General features: G+C 35.6%; 1 protein-coding gene across 2 annotated transcripts in view; it reads right to left on the bottom strand.

The window, feature by feature from the left end:
- The window catches only part of LRPPRC (leucine rich pentatricopeptide repeat containing), a 90,871-nt gene that overhangs the window by 20,641 nt on the left and 52,031 nt on the right, over positions 1-18,199 (bottom strand). For both annotated transcript variants that reach the window (XM_082757211.1, XM_082757210.1), the window contains exons 26-29: positions 6,887-6,955; positions 6,543-6,633; positions 3,881-4,023; positions 3,681-3,768 (exon numbers count right to left, since the gene is read on the bottom strand). In XM_082757211.1, coding sequence (XP_082613337.1) covers positions 3,681-3,768; positions 3,881-4,023; positions 6,543-6,633; positions 6,887-6,955 — 391 coding nt within the window. The remainder of the gene's footprint in view (positions 1-3,680; positions 3,769-3,880; positions 4,024-6,542; positions 6,634-6,886; positions 6,956-18,199) is intronic.

Here is an 18,199-nt window from a genome sequence, read left to right as displayed (position 1 = left end):
ACAACAGAATGTCACAGAAACAGCCTGGGAATCCTCCCTCCATGCTCACTTATTGGTCTGAGGTTAACACTTGGCCTGCTGCAATGTGCTGAATGTTCCTGCCTGCTCAGATGCCAAATACCACAAATGGCAAAGGAGTGCTCACACCTAAAACCAGCAGGAAAGACACCTTTTTTCTGCTTTTCTGAAATGTGCGGTACTGGTAGACTTGTCATCACATTCAGTGGTAACAAAAACTCTCTCACTGGTACAATCTATCACAAGTGCCACTTTTCATTTAGAAAAATGTAACCAACTGGTGATATGTTTGTTCCTTCCAACAGTAAAAGCGTATTTAAATTTTATTTTTTAAAACAAACAAAACAAAAAAATCCGTATGTTTGAAGACTCCTACTGTTTTCAGACAGAACTAAGATTTCACTCCAGGTTTGAATACTCCTTTCCACTAGGTGGGCACAGAAGTGGACTTTACCACCAGTGGATATAATGTCAAGCATATGTTATCATCAATAATCTTGGTCCAGGATGCTTAAGATCTGTTTCTACAAGGAAATATACTTAAATCTTTCTGTAATGACTAGTTCAATGAAAAAAAAAAATCTTAGTGTCAGTTTTGTTTTCCTGTTGCAAAATGTTTTGCTGTATATGTCAATCCCAACCTCAGAATGATTATCCTATTCAGATTAGACTATTTTCTTAACTCTATTTTGCATCCATGCAAGCAGCATGGTTAAAGTATACCTAAAGGAGTCTCAAACGGAGATTCATGTACCTGATCAGATGTTATCAGTTTATTGATTCTTCAGCTGCTATCTAAAATTACCCAAGTATATTAGCATTCAGGAGACAAAGTTCTTGGTTTCAGAACCAGACAGTGTTACACAAGCTATTTCAAGTAGAAAGATCTGTTAGTGACAACTTGCCAAGAAAGTCTCAGTTCTCAAGACAGTCAAATTTGTTTCAGGAATCGCAACTGTTTGGGCTATGTGTAACATGATCCACTTGAGTCAAGCTCTCACACTGCAGAATCGGGATAAAAACTCAACTGTGACTTCGCATAAATCAAGCACTTCAGAGAACAGATTTTCAAAACACCCCCTTGTCAGAGCTGATAAATTCATGAAATTAGTTACATAACTCGATTAAGTTGATCTTTTTCCTATCAGAAATGCGTTGATAAAAAACTTTATTCTGCCCTATTATATTTATATCAAAACTACATTATACTGTTATACAAAAGTGACAACTTAGTTTAAGACGAAAAGAAACCGTTTCCCCAAATTTGTCTGTTTCCCCTAATTTCCAATAGCTGTAGACCACCTCCTCTTAAACACTGCTGCTCTGAATAAAAGAATACGCAGGAGTAACTTATTCGTAAATTCAGTATCAAGTGTCACCACAGACTAGTAGCAGTTACAGTTTATAATTTTATATTAAACTAGTGTCCCTCCGAAGTCCAAGCTATATTTAATTTCCACCAGCTCTCTGCTTGCTCATTTGTGTTATCAAAGACACTGGACACTTTTCTATGAAATACGTATAAAATGCATTCCATTGGTTTTGTTTATTGCTCAATTAAAAGTATTTCTGTTTTTCTGTCTTTTGATTACAAAAATTTACCACCATGAAGAATTTCCTTAAAGCATGTTAATGTTATGTCTACCACAACACCCACGACTGTACCCCCTACCTACAGAACATGCAGAGTTCAGACTTCTAATCCGTGCACCTGGGACTCCGTACTTCTTTCTATAGGGTCATTTTACTAACAACAGAAGGTAACTGTCAATGACTAACAGATTCTGCTTTTAAACTCAAAGCTTAATCTGTGAGTCCAACTTGTAAAATACATTGATAACACCCAGAGAAGAAAACAAGGCACCTTGTATTTATAAATCCTCCTAACTCAGCAAACTTAATTATTTTAACCCATTTAATTTTATGTTTATGATCTCTCAAGTGAGATCTAGTTATTTATGGTAACATAGGCAAAGAAAAAGATTTCAAGAATATTAAAATGATCTGCACCTTGGCAGATGCTAGAAATGGATCAATTATGACCCAGTTATGCTAATTCTGACTCTGTGACAGTGTTTTGGGATGAGATGAATAAGAATGGATTTCCAATTATTTAAACTAAGCATAGACTGAGCCAGAGGAATTGTACTGCAGTACACTCCTCCTTTCTATACACAAAGGCAAATACCCAAGCACAAGTTAATTCTGTTTTTATCTGAGGCAGAGAATTTTCTGCAGAAAAACTATTTATTTCTCACAGCAGAAGATTTGAAGTGATCTCTCAATGAGGCCATTTTATTTGTTGGGTGACAGCCACACGCCCAGGGGGCTGGAAATAGTGAGCTGTGGGGACACTGATTTTGATCTTTTGTTTATATTTATTACAACCCAAATAACCACATGTTTTTAGTACCGTCTGTCTTTGTAGGAGGAAGATCAGGTGGAGAAGTTAGCTAATTTTAGGGAAAAATATGGACTACTTTAATTGCAAAGAATTTAAAGATACTAGGAGACATACCTCCCTTCAGACGAACACAGATCGCTTTGCAACATTAACAGAAAGAAAACAGACTAACAGATAAAAGCCAGAAAGGAAGGCAGCAGTAAAAAAGAACAGTTCAGTTGGAAGGGACCTACAAAGTTTGAAGTCCTCTTGCCTAGCCTCTTCAGGGCTAACAAACTTAGGGCATATTAACAAGGGCATTATCCAAATGCCTCATGACAGGCATGGGGCATCAAGCACCTCACTAGAAAGCCTGTCCCAGTGTCTGATACCCTCATAGTAAATAATTTTCTCCTCGTGCCCAGTCTGACCCTCCCCAGCCCAGCTCCATGCTGTTCCCATGCATCCTGCCATCAGTTCCCACGAGCAGAGCCTGGCACCTCCCTCTGTGCTTCCCTGCATCGAGAAGCCACAGAGAGCAGCGAGATCGCCCCTCAACCTCCTTTTCCCTAGACCAGACAGCCCCAGTGTCCTCAGTTTCTCCTCACAGGACAGGCCTTCCACCCTTTTACCAGCCCTGCTGCCCTCCGCTGGATGCTTTCACGTACTTTAACATCCTTTTCATAACGTGGAGCCCAAAGTTGCACACTGTATTCAAGGCGAGCCTGCTCCAGTGCTAATACCCATAGTCCAGACTTGTCTAATTTAATCTCATCTAAATATTTTCTTTGTTAAATCTGTTTAAATAATCCTTCTCTCTATGCTACTCATGTCTTTGCCATAAAACTTGCAGCCAAACAGCTAGATTTATTGGGAACCACATAGGCGCCTACAATGGTGAAAGGATATTTTCAGCATTGACCCTGTGCATAGTTACTTATGTTTAACAGATTGAATTTAAAGTCTAGAAAATGGTGTTAAACTAACAGTATAAACTACAGACCAGCAATACTTCCAAAACTTGAAAATCACCTACTTCACTGAAGACTGACTTTGAAACATGCATTTAAAGTCAGTATTTCAAATGACACTTTAAACAGTTTAGCATTTGCTTCTCTCATCAACTTTCCAAGCAGAACATTGCTAAGTAAGCTTATTGTGTAACTTTTGTAACACACTAGCAAACCAACAGAAAGCAGCAGCAAGCATCTCTTGCTCTGTAGTTAACAGAAATCTGAAGCTTAGCACTGGGGAGGGGCAGTGGCAGGTTTCAGTTTACCTTTTACATTATTTTTCTTGCAAAGCATCCTTATTTTTCGTTCTTCCGAAGTAGAAGAGATTGGGCTTCTTGTTTCTTCTTGTCTAGCCTTTAAAACAAAAAGCTTATTTAAATTGCTATAATGCTATTTGTTAGTATTTTTCATTGAAAAAGTATACATTCAGAAGCACTGTTAGCTACCACAGGTAAAGTCAGATTACCTTAGGTACCTCAAATGGGACAACCTGACCATTTTTCTCAAATATAGCAGCCAGCAAGGTTAGTGTTTTCTCACGAGGAACAACATTTTCTTCTTGCATTTTAGTCCAAATTGCTTCAGCCTTTGACCAGTCACTGTTGTTCTCTGAAACAAGATTTAAGATTCCAAATAAAAGCACATTTAAAGTATATGTACATATCTAGAGTCATATCTTTGGAAAATACTTAGAAAGTCATATACTTCTGCTTCATATGACCATCAAATTGAGAAGTTCTTAACTGCTGGTGCTACTCAGAAGGTACAGGAAGATGCAAATAGAAAAAAAAGACTGTACAAATTTTTAAATGAATGAGAAAACAAAAAAATACTCCAGAAGTTTGCCCCCATCTCATCAACTCAAATATTCCTCCTTATTAACTGCTAAAACAATTGGAAAAAAGATTCAAAACGTTTACAAAACATTCTAAGGTACCATTTCTAAATTCCAAGATCCATACCCACCTTCCACAAGGTTGTAGTACCACTTCAGCTTTTTAGAAGAGGCAGCAAACTACCTTAAAACTGATCATGTCATTTGACTTAAGGACTAAAATTAACATTTTCAAACACAGGTTATTATGGCAGTAAGCAATGGAGGATGGAGAATGTTTGATACGTTTTCTTATGTTTGTTTTGGGCTCCGCAACTATAAAGCTGGGAACTGCAACAAATTGAGACTTCAAGACAGACAAGGTGCTTGAGAAGATTAAATAAAACAGGAAGTTGAAGAAGCTGGGTTTTGTACCACCTGGAGAAAAGCAGTCTAATGGGGGAATTTAATTGCTGTTTTCAGATACTTAATTGACAGGTCTCTCCTTAGCAGCACACAGCACAGTTTGAAAGGTGATGGTTAAAAGTTGCAGTAATGGAGTATATGAGGATGGTCAAACCTTGGCACAGGTTGCCCATGAAGGCTGTTTAATTTCCACCCCTGGAGGCACTCAACACTATACTTAACAAGACCACAGACCGATCTAACTTTGCAGCTGTCACAGCTCTGAGAAAGAGCTAGACCCACAACTCCTGAAGCTCTCTCAAGCGTAATTTTTTCTCTTATTCTACATAAACAAACACATTTTCAACATTTTTGATCACAGCTTGAACTAGATGGTAGATGCTTCATTTTTTTAATACTTAAAAAAGATCTGAAGTTGTGGCTTTGGTGCACAGTGACAATTCTCTACTGTACTAATTCACTGGGCAGCTTTGATGGATAATTTTAAATGGTTGAAAGCAGGAATGTGCATGGTTTTTGTCTTTTACAGTGACAGAAACCCACAAATGTTTTCCACTTCTTTGAGTAGATGGAATTGGTTTTGTCTTTTCAAAGACGACTGAAGATTTTGTATGACAGAATTTGATAAATTCTATCTTCTCGGATTCTCTTCCTAGCAGGCACACTGTCACACCTAGTCACTGCTAGAGGTTGAACAGGATGGTGGTGGCAAACACGAAGACCCCCTCCTGTTGAGGCAAGGTTCTGTTTTAGGCCTACGTGATATTTGAGGGTCAACCAATAAACGGAAAGCCAGAACAGGGTAATACCACTGTTTGTTGTTTTTTGCGACTGTTCAGGAAACAAAAGGGTACAAAGATCACAAGAAGTCTCTTGGGGGAGGGCAGGAGGAGGAAACATACATTCTGCTTGTAATTAAATGCAATGGGGATGCAGCCTCTTTCGTTGCTCTATTAAAAGGGGGTTCTAATAGTGTTTTATTTTGCATAATAACATTGCTAGTTCTAGTCAATGAAAAATATACATGGGAAAACAGCCTAAAGTTACTTCAAGCTTAAATGCAAGTTCTCCCAAGACCAAATATATCAAATAAATGACTCCTCAATATATAACCATGATATAAGGTTTTCTGTCATCTTTCTGAAATATGTAGCAATCCTTCTAATGCTTTTTTTTTTGTCCTAACTTCCTATTTGGTATTCAATATCCAATCCTGAGAATGCAAAATATTTTCTCAAGACATTAAATAACTAGAACTAAAGACTCAAACATTTTTACTGTGTATATTACAGTATGATACACTGAACAACAAAACCAACACAAACAGAAAAATATAGAAAATAAATGAAAGTAACTACGGATACATTCTTTAACAAATCTGTAGTACAGAACTGAACTTCCAATTTTAAAAAAAGGTCAATTTCCATCAGTGATACACAAGTCTGGCTATACATGGTGAGGAACTGGTAGATTAAAAAAATCCCACACCTTTCCAGAAGGTGTAGGCAGATCCATTTAAAGTAGAATGCAGATCTTGAATGACTAAAAATATAGAAAAAAGTGAGCAATTTTTCTTCTTACAAGCATTTAAATATATATATGTGTATATATATATATATATATGTATAAATATATATATACACATACATATGCATATTAAACTTTTGAATTATGACACAACAGAGTAAGATGGAATGGAAGATGTGTACTATTTAAGTTCTAGGGTACTGTTATGCTGAGCTCTGCAGGTAGAAACAAACAAACATACAGACAAAACTACCTGTACTCTCCTCCCCTGCAAGATGCCTCAGAAACCATATGCAGGCTAATTCTTTACGGACAAAACACCTCTCCAATTGAAAATGAAAAAGAATACAGGTTAACTTACCACAGAGTTGAAGCAGGTGGTAGTACATCTCATCTCTATCACATTCAAAGAGATTTTGAGTTAATTCTACCAATTGTTCCAAAGTCTCCATCTTTAGAAAGAAAGAAGATCATTACATCTCAGCCAAACAATTATTTCCTACGTATGTGCACTTAGATACTGTGTACATTCATCTAAAATATTCCTGTTTAAGTATATGCCAGTGTTTACACATGGCATTAAGTTCACCTCATCAGCCTGTCACACATCTTCACACAAAAAACGTCTAGCAATGAAATATTTCAAAACAATTATTCTTGGAACATAACGACAGTTCTACAGAAGACGACATACAAGCCATATACCTGGTTATTTGATATACACTTTTTTGCAAACCACTGCAACCTTCCAGGGTGGGCTCTTAAACCAGGAGTCTGCAAAATAGTATTTACACAAGAAAAAAACACATTACTTCACACAGAACATTCTAAGCTAAAGTAGGCATAATACATGTCCTCATAATAACAGTTTATAGGTTTTGTTTTTTGAAGTCTGAGGCTACAAGCTCAGAAATAATCAAATTAAGCTGCATTTATGACAGGCTTAAAAATTGCAGTCATTTTATTCAAGACATTTTCCTTTTTGATCAAAAATTGCTGTGTCTGCACTGACAAAGACAGGTGCTATAGAACATACTTCAAATGAAATGGAGTATTAAATAATTTCCATCACCGCAGTAATGGAATATTATTACTATTACCCAGGGTAATCATTTCTATTACTCATGGCAAAAAGTTATATCAAATGTTTCCAAACTGGCTTCACAATGAGAAGTTCAACATCAAAAATTCAACATCAGTGCAGTGATCATTAGCAACTAGAAAACCATGCTTCTCACAATGGCAATGTTGACAATTAGTGCCCTTCATTGGCTCACAATAGCTGTTTTCTTACAGCTATTAGCATCTTAAACCAAGAGTTTTAGGTTGTGACCTCTCTTGCTATGCTCACTAAGAAAATCATGAAGCTAGAGTGCACTAAGCATACTGTAGCCAGCTGCTAACGAAGATGCAAGGTATACTAACTGTAGATAACTCCCATCCCAGAGCAGAGCAAAGACTTACTGTGTCCACAAAAGAATCAGTGTTTAATAGTTAATAAGCCATAGTTCTTTGAATTACTCATTTTCTCGGGTTAAATGAGACTTCGCTTGTTCATTCCTTTGTTGCTTTGAGTGGTCTACATTCACACAACACGTACTCAAAAAGTCTTTTTTTTTTTTTTTTTTTTTGCAAACTCCATCTAGTATACGCTACCACTTTGCACCCACTCAACACTACAGACCACAACAATTGTACCACAGTTCCTCCAATGTCAACAGCAAAATTCTTTGATAAACATTGGAAAACTCAAAATTTCATAAAGAAACATGCTATAGGCACTGTGTAGCTCAGGTCCACCACATCTAGAAAAAAGATACAAGAAAACCTGTGAGCAAAGCATCCATCATCACTTTCACGTCTCACACGCTGTTTCAAGACTACTTGAATTCACTTTCTTTATACTCTCTCATTTTAATACAAAGATCATTTACAGAAAGAAAGGACTACACTTTCACTTCATGCATCCAGATTTACATTAACACAACTCAAAGCGATTCCAAGGAAATGTCTGTTCATCCCCACCTAGAAACATGTGTTTTGACTCTTGAAGGGTTTTAGCTGTTAATATTGTAAGAAGTCTCTGCAGTTGAAGTGTGATTTCCAAAATTCAAATGCAATTTCGCCTGTAAGAGGCAGCTTGAACAAAAAGCTGTGACAAATACTGAGTCTCCATTCCAAAACAGTGGAAACAATTACTGCTGAACAAGTCAATTAACCTTCTGTCTTCTCTAACACAGATAAATAATTTCCTTTCCCTTGTCTTCTCCTCCAACAGCAGAATTATTACCACTACATCATGCTGAAATAGCTCAGCATACACCAAAAAGCAAGCATGCTAAACTTCAGTTAAAGACTTAAAAATTTGCTGAAGATACACGAAACTGAGTGCTCTGCAAAGTAAACGTTGGGGCATATAATCCTGCCAATCATCCAAAACAGTCTATGCAATCGTTCTAAGTTAAAAAATAATAATTAAAAACAAAACAAAACAAAAACCAGGATGCTAACCCCTAGATCCTTAACATGAACAATCTTCTGTATGTATTTATCTGTACTATAAAAAGTCTCAATCCAAGAGGTTATAGAAAAACAGTGACTCCTCAAGTATTCCAAAGTGATGTATATTAAAAACAGTTTTGCTTTCCAGGTACTTGCTGATTTTTCCATTTAGATTTTATCACTGTTTTTCATCCTTACAGGTATCCAGTCAGTGCTTTTTAAAGACTCAGCAAGCAGTTTCACATAAAATATGCTGAAAATTAAGTCAAGAATTCACATCTTACACAGCAGGCTCTTGAAAATGAAAAAGAAAAAAAGTATGTTGCTTGCATTTGTAGCTAATCCTCTTTAGGACATGTTAAAATTCAAATGCTGAATTCACTTACAACTTCCAATATCATTGCTGATCCGAATGCCAATGAACTCAACAGCTCCAAACCTACAAACTTTTTATAGTAAATCCTTTCCTGTTCAGAAATGATTGATGTGTCTGTCACTACAAGGACAGCTGAGTTATACAACAGATATCCTTGTGTTTCATTTTGAAATTGAGAAGTGTTTTCACATACTGCAGGTCTCAATCATCAAAAGAACATCTAGGTCAGATTAACTAAATCTCCAGGGCTTGCCTGATAGTCCATATTTGTAGCTTATCCCTTACCATCTTAGGGAATTTTAAGCATTGCATTTAGCAGGAATCAGACTTCCTACAGTAGAGCAAATGCAGAATAAAAATAAAGCAAGGAATAATAATTAAAAAAGGAGTAAAAACCTGTTACTTTAATTACTCTTCCTAATTCCTGTTTTAAATTTGACCTTGTCTGTTTCCATGGCCAGAAAGTAGTATTGAGTCTTAGTATTTTTTCCTTTTTTTTTTCCCCCCCTTCCATTTTTAAGGCATTCACTGTTTTAAAGAGCAAAACAACTACTGAGTGTCTATCAAAAAATTATACAGCTTATAAACTAAATATGGGGGTTTTCCAGCTTTTAAATACTCTTGGAACATGAAAGAGCTGTACTGTACCAGACCAAAGGTCCACCTAGCTTTTCATCCTCTCCCCAACATTGCCTATGAGAGAACACGAAGTGAGAGAAAACCCAGCAATACATTCCCCTCAGTGCCCCTCCATTCTCCAGCTATTTGGGGTTCAGTGGGTCAGACTTTCTATAGCAAATGATTTGTCTTCCATGAACTTCTCTGATTGTCTCTGAACACAGAGAGGTTTATCATTCATAACAGCTTCTGGCAAAGGGTTGCCTCAACTACCTCCTACAAAAAAAATGAAGTACCACCACTTTTTACTTGTTTTCAGACTAGCTTCTATGGGCTTCACTTGGAGCCTCCTTAATTTTGTATTGGGGGACACCATACAGTTGATTACCCTTTACCCTCTTCATTTCACAGATGCTTGAGTGATATATGTAATAATTCCCCGTTTCACTGTTTCTTTTCCAGTCTAAGACATCCTCACCTAACTAGTCACATCTCCTACTTTTGATCACCTTTTTTACTATTTTTTTTTTTTAATACTTTACATACAACCCTGCACTATTTTTTTCACTGATTCTATGCCTTCACACACAGAAAGGAAAACTAACCAGAATGGGAAAGAACCTAATGCATCTTTAGAAAAACTATTGACAAGAAGCGTTCAAGGATCATGTGAATGCAACAATCCTAAACCACAGAAAACATCTCAGTTGTCCACTAGAAACAGTCATCTTAGACAGGTGACTGAAGGGGTCCAATCACCAGAAATTCTTTTCTGTACTAACATTTTTAGTTGAACTAACTTCTACCTATTACAGCTGAAAGAAAACTGGTTATATGGTGAAATCCTGACCTGTCAGAGAAGATTCTATTCAACACTTTCCCACACCTTTAGAGAATGATAAAAACATTCAAGTTTTGTCTACATTTGTGTTCTGTATTATTAAAGATAATAGACTAATACTGTCTTTTTTTTGAAAACCTTAAAAAAAAAAAAAAGCCAAATAGTTTACAGAAGAGATGCATAAAACATACACTTTTCTACTTGCCTGAAACAACCTTATTCTCTTTCAAGACAAAACTTACATAATGAAAAAACAACAGCAAAAAAAAAAAATCATGTAGAGACAGACAGAAAACATCCTGTGGCACTCTTCAAAGAGGAACACTTTCAAAAAACTTAGGTGTTGAGAACATCCCAGAATGGTCTCTCTTTTGCTACAGCTGGCTTCGAATGCACAACTATTTGAAAGTCATCAAAAGCGTTTTGATTTGGCATACTCGTAACATAAAAGAGACGAATTACTGTCTTAACCTTCCAACACCACACCTCCATGAACTACTGCTGTGCACGATGCTTGGCAAAACAAGTGCTACAAATCCTAGGTATCTCCTTGAAAACTTATTCTAGCCTTGCACAGTGTGACTTTACTTTTGCTAGGTTAAAAGTTGGACTAGAGGATCTTAGAGGTCTCTTCCAACCTAAAGAACTCTATCAATCTACAATTCACTGTGAGTAACACTGATTTTAAACATTCACGTTTACCTCTGCTTAACCCTACCCTTTTCAAATGATCTATATATTATTCTCAACTCTTGTGTTTTTTTCCTAATGTTCTATCTTTTCTTAGAGAAACAGTTCTACAGTAATCACCCATCCAACTATTACCAGGAATACTGGAAAGAAACAGACACAATGTATAAACCCTATCTACATTGTGCTTTCTGACAGTATTTTTTGGACAGGTAGATCCATTCATCCTTCTCTTTGCAGCTGAAAAAGCCAGTAATAATAAGAGACAGCTAATGCTGCTAAGGAAGAAAAATGCTTCACGATGAGTTACATTGACAGCCGAAACAGACTTATGTTACCAGTACCAGAACCAGTTACTGAGATTTAGATGCCAAAGAAATGTCTTGCAAGAAGTCACGTTACTTCTCTGGAGAGACAGCCTTAAACAGACAGCTATGAGAAGCGATGTATGTCATTTCTAACAGCTCTCTCTAACATAAGCCTTAGTGAAACAGCACAGTTGATAGGAAATTCTTGATTTAAAAGCAGATTTTTTTCCCTGATTCCACAAAAGTGCCTATGAAATCGCACAAATTCCATGCAGCTTCAGTGAAGCCTAGGATATCTTTGCACAGCAACTTATTTGAAGATTATTTTTTTTATTATTTTTACAGTGTAAACACTGTATGCTACGTTTGAGTCTTTCCTTATGTGAAAACTCTTAGCAAAATTCCTCACTTTTAGTAAGCAGTGAGTGTATTGCCCGACCAGAATGGTAAAAGAATATTTTCAAGTTTTTGTACCCTTCGAAGCCATCAAGGTCCCATTTATAGATGAAATGGTTAAAGTAATCTTAATTTTTTTTTTCCACCTTTTTAAATGCTCCTTCTTCAAATTACAATGCATTAGTTTTGCAAAAATACATGAATTAAAACATTTATATTAAAAATACATCTGATTTAATTGTTGGTTCTGAACATATGAACTTCTACACAATAGTCCAGAAGCTTATAAAAGAAGCTGCTTTAAAGACTGAGGAATCTAAAAATAATTTCTGCATCAAAAAGCATCATTCCCATTGCAATCATATCAGATACCTAATAAAATACATTACTTCTCTAGCTCTGCTCTTCTTTAAGCTATTTTACTACCAGGACAGCATTAGAGCTAGGCCCATCTACGGCAGGCAAAGTAATACTTTTTTTGTACCAGCTCCTTACACTTGGAAAGAAGTTCAGCTCCTCTGTATTTCAAATAAATAATTCTTTGGTGATGGTACAGAAAGAGATCCTCATTTACTTTATTCTTTCTAAACAGAAGAAAACCTTGAGAACTGCTCTAATTAAGACAGGTTTCCTCTACAAAAGAAGTAATTGCTTTTGTTCTTTGTAAACAATTTTACCCAGAAATAAATAACATGGCTAAATACATCCTAACACATAATACTGATTTCTTTGATGAGAAGCTAATCTAAAATATCCTCACACTTGCACAAATTTTTGGGGAGGGTTAACTGTGTGAAAACTTGAATTTAAATTAAATCTGTACCTTCAGTATGACTACTTCAATGTTCAATGACTAGGTTAAGCATTCTGTTGCAGTAGTTTTGAAAATTTTGAGTTGCCTCACTTAAAATTATGCCTTCAAAAACTACCCAACTATTGTGTATATATTATCACTTTTTTCTTAAATATGCATTTGCCACAAAGCTTCTGTCAGTTCTTGCCGACTTAACCAACACAATTAGTACCTATTGAGTAAATACTCAATTTTATTTATTTCTCTTGAAACAGGAATATATCCTGCTTTGTGCTAGGCAGACATTGAGATGCAAAATTATTTTCTGTAAATACCAGAAGAAAAACAATGCTGAAGTTGTAAATTTTTTTCTTACTCCTGACAACAGAGACTGATGCTATGTATGTTTAATGCTATGTATGCTGTTGGAATAGCCCACATTTATCAATGAGATTTCCAAGTGAAACTATGTAGTCAAGTACTGCTACAAAAATTCATTAGAACTTCACAACAATAATCATGCTGAAAGAAGACATCAAAAATCTGCGAAGACCCTGCTCTAAAATCCATCCTCTAGGCTGTTCTAGACTGAAAACAGCAAAAATTTGCTTTCTTTGCACTGTAATATGGTTTTACACTGCATGATGAACCCAGACACCATTAGTGTCTGGGTAGCAGTATTTTCTCTCTAACACAATCCCTGGACCCAAGGAAGGAACTCTTGCCATGATCCCACATTCTAAACACAGTATTTTCTACCTCTCTGGAATGAATTTATTCATTAGTCAACACTTCCGTTTTTCCACTAGAATCAATGAATTAAATTTATTTGTTGGGGATATATTCATTTAAATATTAACTTCTTAGAAGAAAGTAAGACATTTTGAGTAGCATGCACTGATCTAGTAAGCACTTTTTTTTTTTAATTAACACATGCACACATCCATGGGTACAAAATCCAGCTTCAATAATAGCTGTATCAGAATCCAGTTTCATAAGTAGAAATAATGCTCTTATTAGACTAATAGGACTCAATAATAAGAAAAAAAATAATCTTTTCTTGTAATTATAGGGCTTGTGTGTCTAAAAGCTCTTCATCCTTTCTCCTCCCTCCCAGCTGTATACAGCTACTCTAATAAAAGCTATTACACCCCCTACAAACTACTCCATCTCAGACCACCGTATCTCTAAGTACCTAACACAATTTGCATTACACATTCACAGACATTTAAATTTTGTTCTAATCACCACTGCTCTTTTTCATAAGCAGACCAAACATACATTTTTGTAGGTAAATTTAGACACTAGAGGTAACCATCATTAAACCATACATTAAAAAAAAAAAAACCTGCTGTGACAAATCAAGAAAGCATCTTCTCCCAGTAGTTGTTGATTTATTGTTTGTTTTCTTCTTTTGTTTTTATTGCTGGCATAAAATCAGCAAGACTCAATTTTCTGATGTAGATTCTTATAAAAAGCAATCTGGATGAAAGAAGGTTGTAATCTCTCAATATCAAGTAGAAATATTATCATTGTTTTTATGGTAGATTAAATCCAATGGCAACTGGTATCTCAAGGTCTGCTGACAGTGGATGTCACAATTCTTTGCTTAAATCTATTTACCTCCTAAATTAACTTGACATCTGTTGATAGATATATTCCTGTACACTAAACTCACCTAAAATAGTTCTTTTGTCAGGTCTTGAATTTCAGCAACAAATACCTTATCTTGTATGTATTGGTACCATAAATAGATATCATTAAAGATATTTCATATATACTTGTTATTCAGTTCTTCACATAAACATCTTGATACACAAGAGATGGTGTAATACATCCACCTATTAAGTATACATGATATATTTAATATAAGGGTAGGTGAGTGAGAACTCCACACAAAATCTAGTAAAAGGAGTTCTGAAGCCATACACTCTGCATTGACATTTTCAAGGGAGTTCCCGCTTGTGATAGCAAACTTGTGCAGGTTAGTTTTCTATTAAAAATTCTGCCATACGGTTCTGTGATCTTTCCCTATCTCCTAAATACAATAATCCTCTCAGCCTTCATTTGCAGTAGAACTACAGAGTAGAAACAAGAGCTTTTACTGTTTTATTAAAGGAACTGTTTTAAATCGCATGAGCTAGTGCATTAATTTAGAATGACTTCAAGAATTATTTGTCAAGAAAAAAATTAAAACATCTCTACCAACTTACTGGAAGAGGCTATAAGTACCTAAAAATGCCAGTGATCTGATACCCATTTCAAAGGTATCAAGGTATCATATTAAAAAAAAAAAAAAAGTATTTCGCTGTCCAAAGGAATGCAGTTTAGGAAGATACATTTTATCATTACAGAGCAGTACTAACAGAAAACTAGTATTAAGTACACACTAATATGCATGTTATTTCCCAGGAAGATCTAGAAAAAGAAGAAACCAAGTTTATAGGTTATTTCCCTTAGGAAATGAACATTTCTTAACTACACTGAAGCAGTAGGAACGCCAGTATTCTGAACAACATTTTCCACTGGACTTGTACAAGCAAAGAAAAATGAAAGAAGATTTAAGAGTACTCTGGAGATATAATATATATATATATTATATATATAATATATTATATATATATATAAAATTTTTTAAATATTCCACAAGAGGTAATATCTGTATGTTTATCAAAAATTAGTTTATGAACCATTTTTGTTCACCTTATTGAAAACAAAACCGTACAAGTCATTAGATAACAGCATATAGATGAGTCATAAAGAACAGTCAGGTGCTCTTGAAAAAAATAATCTAAAAAGTTGTGTATAACAATGCTGACATTTTTACATAGAAGATACTGGGATGTTTGATTCATGGGAGAATCTACAGAAAATGAATAACAGCTCCAAGATCCTTTAAATTTTATATACTTTTTCAAGTGTCTCCTTTAATGGAAGAGCTATCTAAAACAATAGACAGGAATATCTGAAAAGACAAGGAAAGGAAATTTTAGAAAAATATTGCCAGTCATGATAGCGTGAAGCTTCGGGTGCATTCATGTACAATGTTTTACCATATTAACATACCTTAACACAGATGCTGTTAGCAATGCTGCCTGTGTCATTTTCGGTGTAAAAGCCTACTGATGTTTTTGGTTTATGTTTGCAACATACTGCCATTCCAAGTACTAGCTACCACTATATTTACATTTTTATGAAGTGTATAAGATTAGATCAAATTGCTTTAACTATTTCATCACAAAAGATTAAAATTTACTTAAAGAGTAAAGAGGAATTGATTGACTCTTCCATTTCAAGCAATGAAAAAATCATTAATAATTTAAGATTAACACTCATTAATGCTTTCATGTGCTTTATTCTTTTGAATTCTTCCTCTTAGATTCTGATAATAATTTACATTGGTGGTGGTGGTGGTTTTATTGTTTTTGGTTGTGGTAGGGTTTAGTTTTTTTTGTTTGTTTGTTTTAAAGACAGACTTGATATATAAACCTGAGATAGTTATTTTGCCTTCTATTTTGTTACTTAACAGTAACAAAAATTGACCTGTAAACCTGAGTCTGATTTCAACTGGAAAATGGTTTAAAACTGTGCATGTATCAGCCATAGGTGTAAAATGTTCATTTTTACTTTGTAAATGTCATGAACTAAGCCTGCTTTTGCAAAGCAGATTTAAAGAACAGCTTCCTTGGAGCTCTGCTGCAGGACTGTTACAGTGCTTACTCATGTACAAGTCTTGCGAGTCTACCACAAAGAGCCAAGTGGGTAGTCTAGATCATGGGCATGACTTCACACACAGATTCAGAGACTATTTTGATAATAGCATTCAGCATGTATAATAAATGAAGGAAAAAGTGCAAGTCTAGAAACACTCAACCATCACACAGGTGAACTACGGATCTTACTGTAAAACTTCAGAGATGACTGAACAGCTAAAATTGATCCCAAGTGACAAAGAACAACTATAACTGTTTAGCTAATTAATTTTTAAGTCTCCATGCACCATGCAAGGAAAATAACAGGGTGAAGGGGGTGGGGGGAAGGAAGCAGGTTCCTTGAAGGTGGTGTAAACTTCCCTTTTCATCTCACCTCTCTCCTGGATGACTCTCACATCAGTCCAGCTCTCAACCATCAGCTAGATCAAGTTTAATAAAACAGCAACAGTGGCAGCTGACAACTGAGTAAAAACAAGGGAATTCAGAATTTCCAGTTCTTACAAGAGGTAAGCAGCTATGGATTGAAAGGGATTCTGGGGAGTAGGCTCTAGAAAATACTCTCGCCACTTAAATGCTGCACTTAAAGAATACCAGGCCATGCAACTCTTCCAGACTCTCAGTTCTACTACCTGAAACAACGGAACAACATGTATGAAGATGACCCTCCATGAGAAAATTCAATTAGATATTATCAAAATGAGACAACATTTTAGAAAACAAGTAAAAAAAAAAATACTGTTCTAGAAGGTAATTGTGTCTGAATCCCTTTTACTGGAAAATTCATGTTTCTTTTAGTCTTTAAGTATCATGTATTAAAAGTAAAAAATTATTTACTTAATCATCTCTTTTTTATGAGAAAAAAAAAAGAGAAAAAATCAAAGTCAAAAAGGCAACTAAACGGCCTTTACAAGTAAGGGAAGAAGTTCTATATAACTAGGGCTACAATGGTGTAATTGATGATGATGCTCGTCCAAAGGAAAGCAAGCTAGTAGGTGACTTCATGGTAAGGGACAAGAAGAGAAGGGTACCAAGGTCTGTTTTGATATGATCACTTCTGAAGGACTCATGGCAAAATCTGACACATCAGATGATGCATACTTAAGAACTGAAGACTAAATCACGCTGTGATGAACCCAACAGTAGAACTTCCCAGCGTGAGGTAAAAGAGCATCTCCCAGTACATCCTTCTACCAGCACTCTGTGATCACCAGACATGGCTAAAACAAAGCACACCTTCCCTTTGCAGAGAAACTGAAGCTACCTCATTAGAAGGTCTGATCTCTGACAAAGGCTTTCTGTCTAGCTACCTGCCACAAAACAAATGAGAATAGACTTCAAAACCTTAACCAGAGTCTAGCAACACTACAAACTGTTAGCTTACCAACCACGCTATGAAGCCTCAGAACCTAGTGGTATTAGCCCTTCTGCCTCAAGTCTTCTCTTTTATTGCCTCAAAGAGAGAATCACAGCACCAAACTATGCGCTGCAATTTACTTGGTCTGGTATTAGTCAGGCACATTCTTTGGTCACACTGATTCTTCTTTAGTTGTCTTTTATGCTATCATTCTCTACTTAGTCTTCCTGCCCTACCAACAAGGAGCTGTGCCTCAGAGCTTTGAGCTTTCTTGCTATGGCAACATCCCTTAACATGAGCTTTTTTTTAATATATATAAATATATATAGATATATATTTATGTATATCTTTGCATGCACATTTTTGTTACCAGATTATGTACATACACAACTGACCCCCCCCCCTTTTTTTTTTTTTTTTTTTAAAA

This window comes from Aythya marila (genome assembly GCF_965140915.1).
Source record: "Aythya marila genome assembly, chromosome: 3".
NCBI classification, from domain to species: domain Eukaryota; kingdom Metazoa; phylum Chordata; class Aves; order Anseriformes; family Anatidae; genus Aythya; species Aythya marila.
This window is presented reverse-complemented; position numbering and strand designations above follow the sequence as displayed.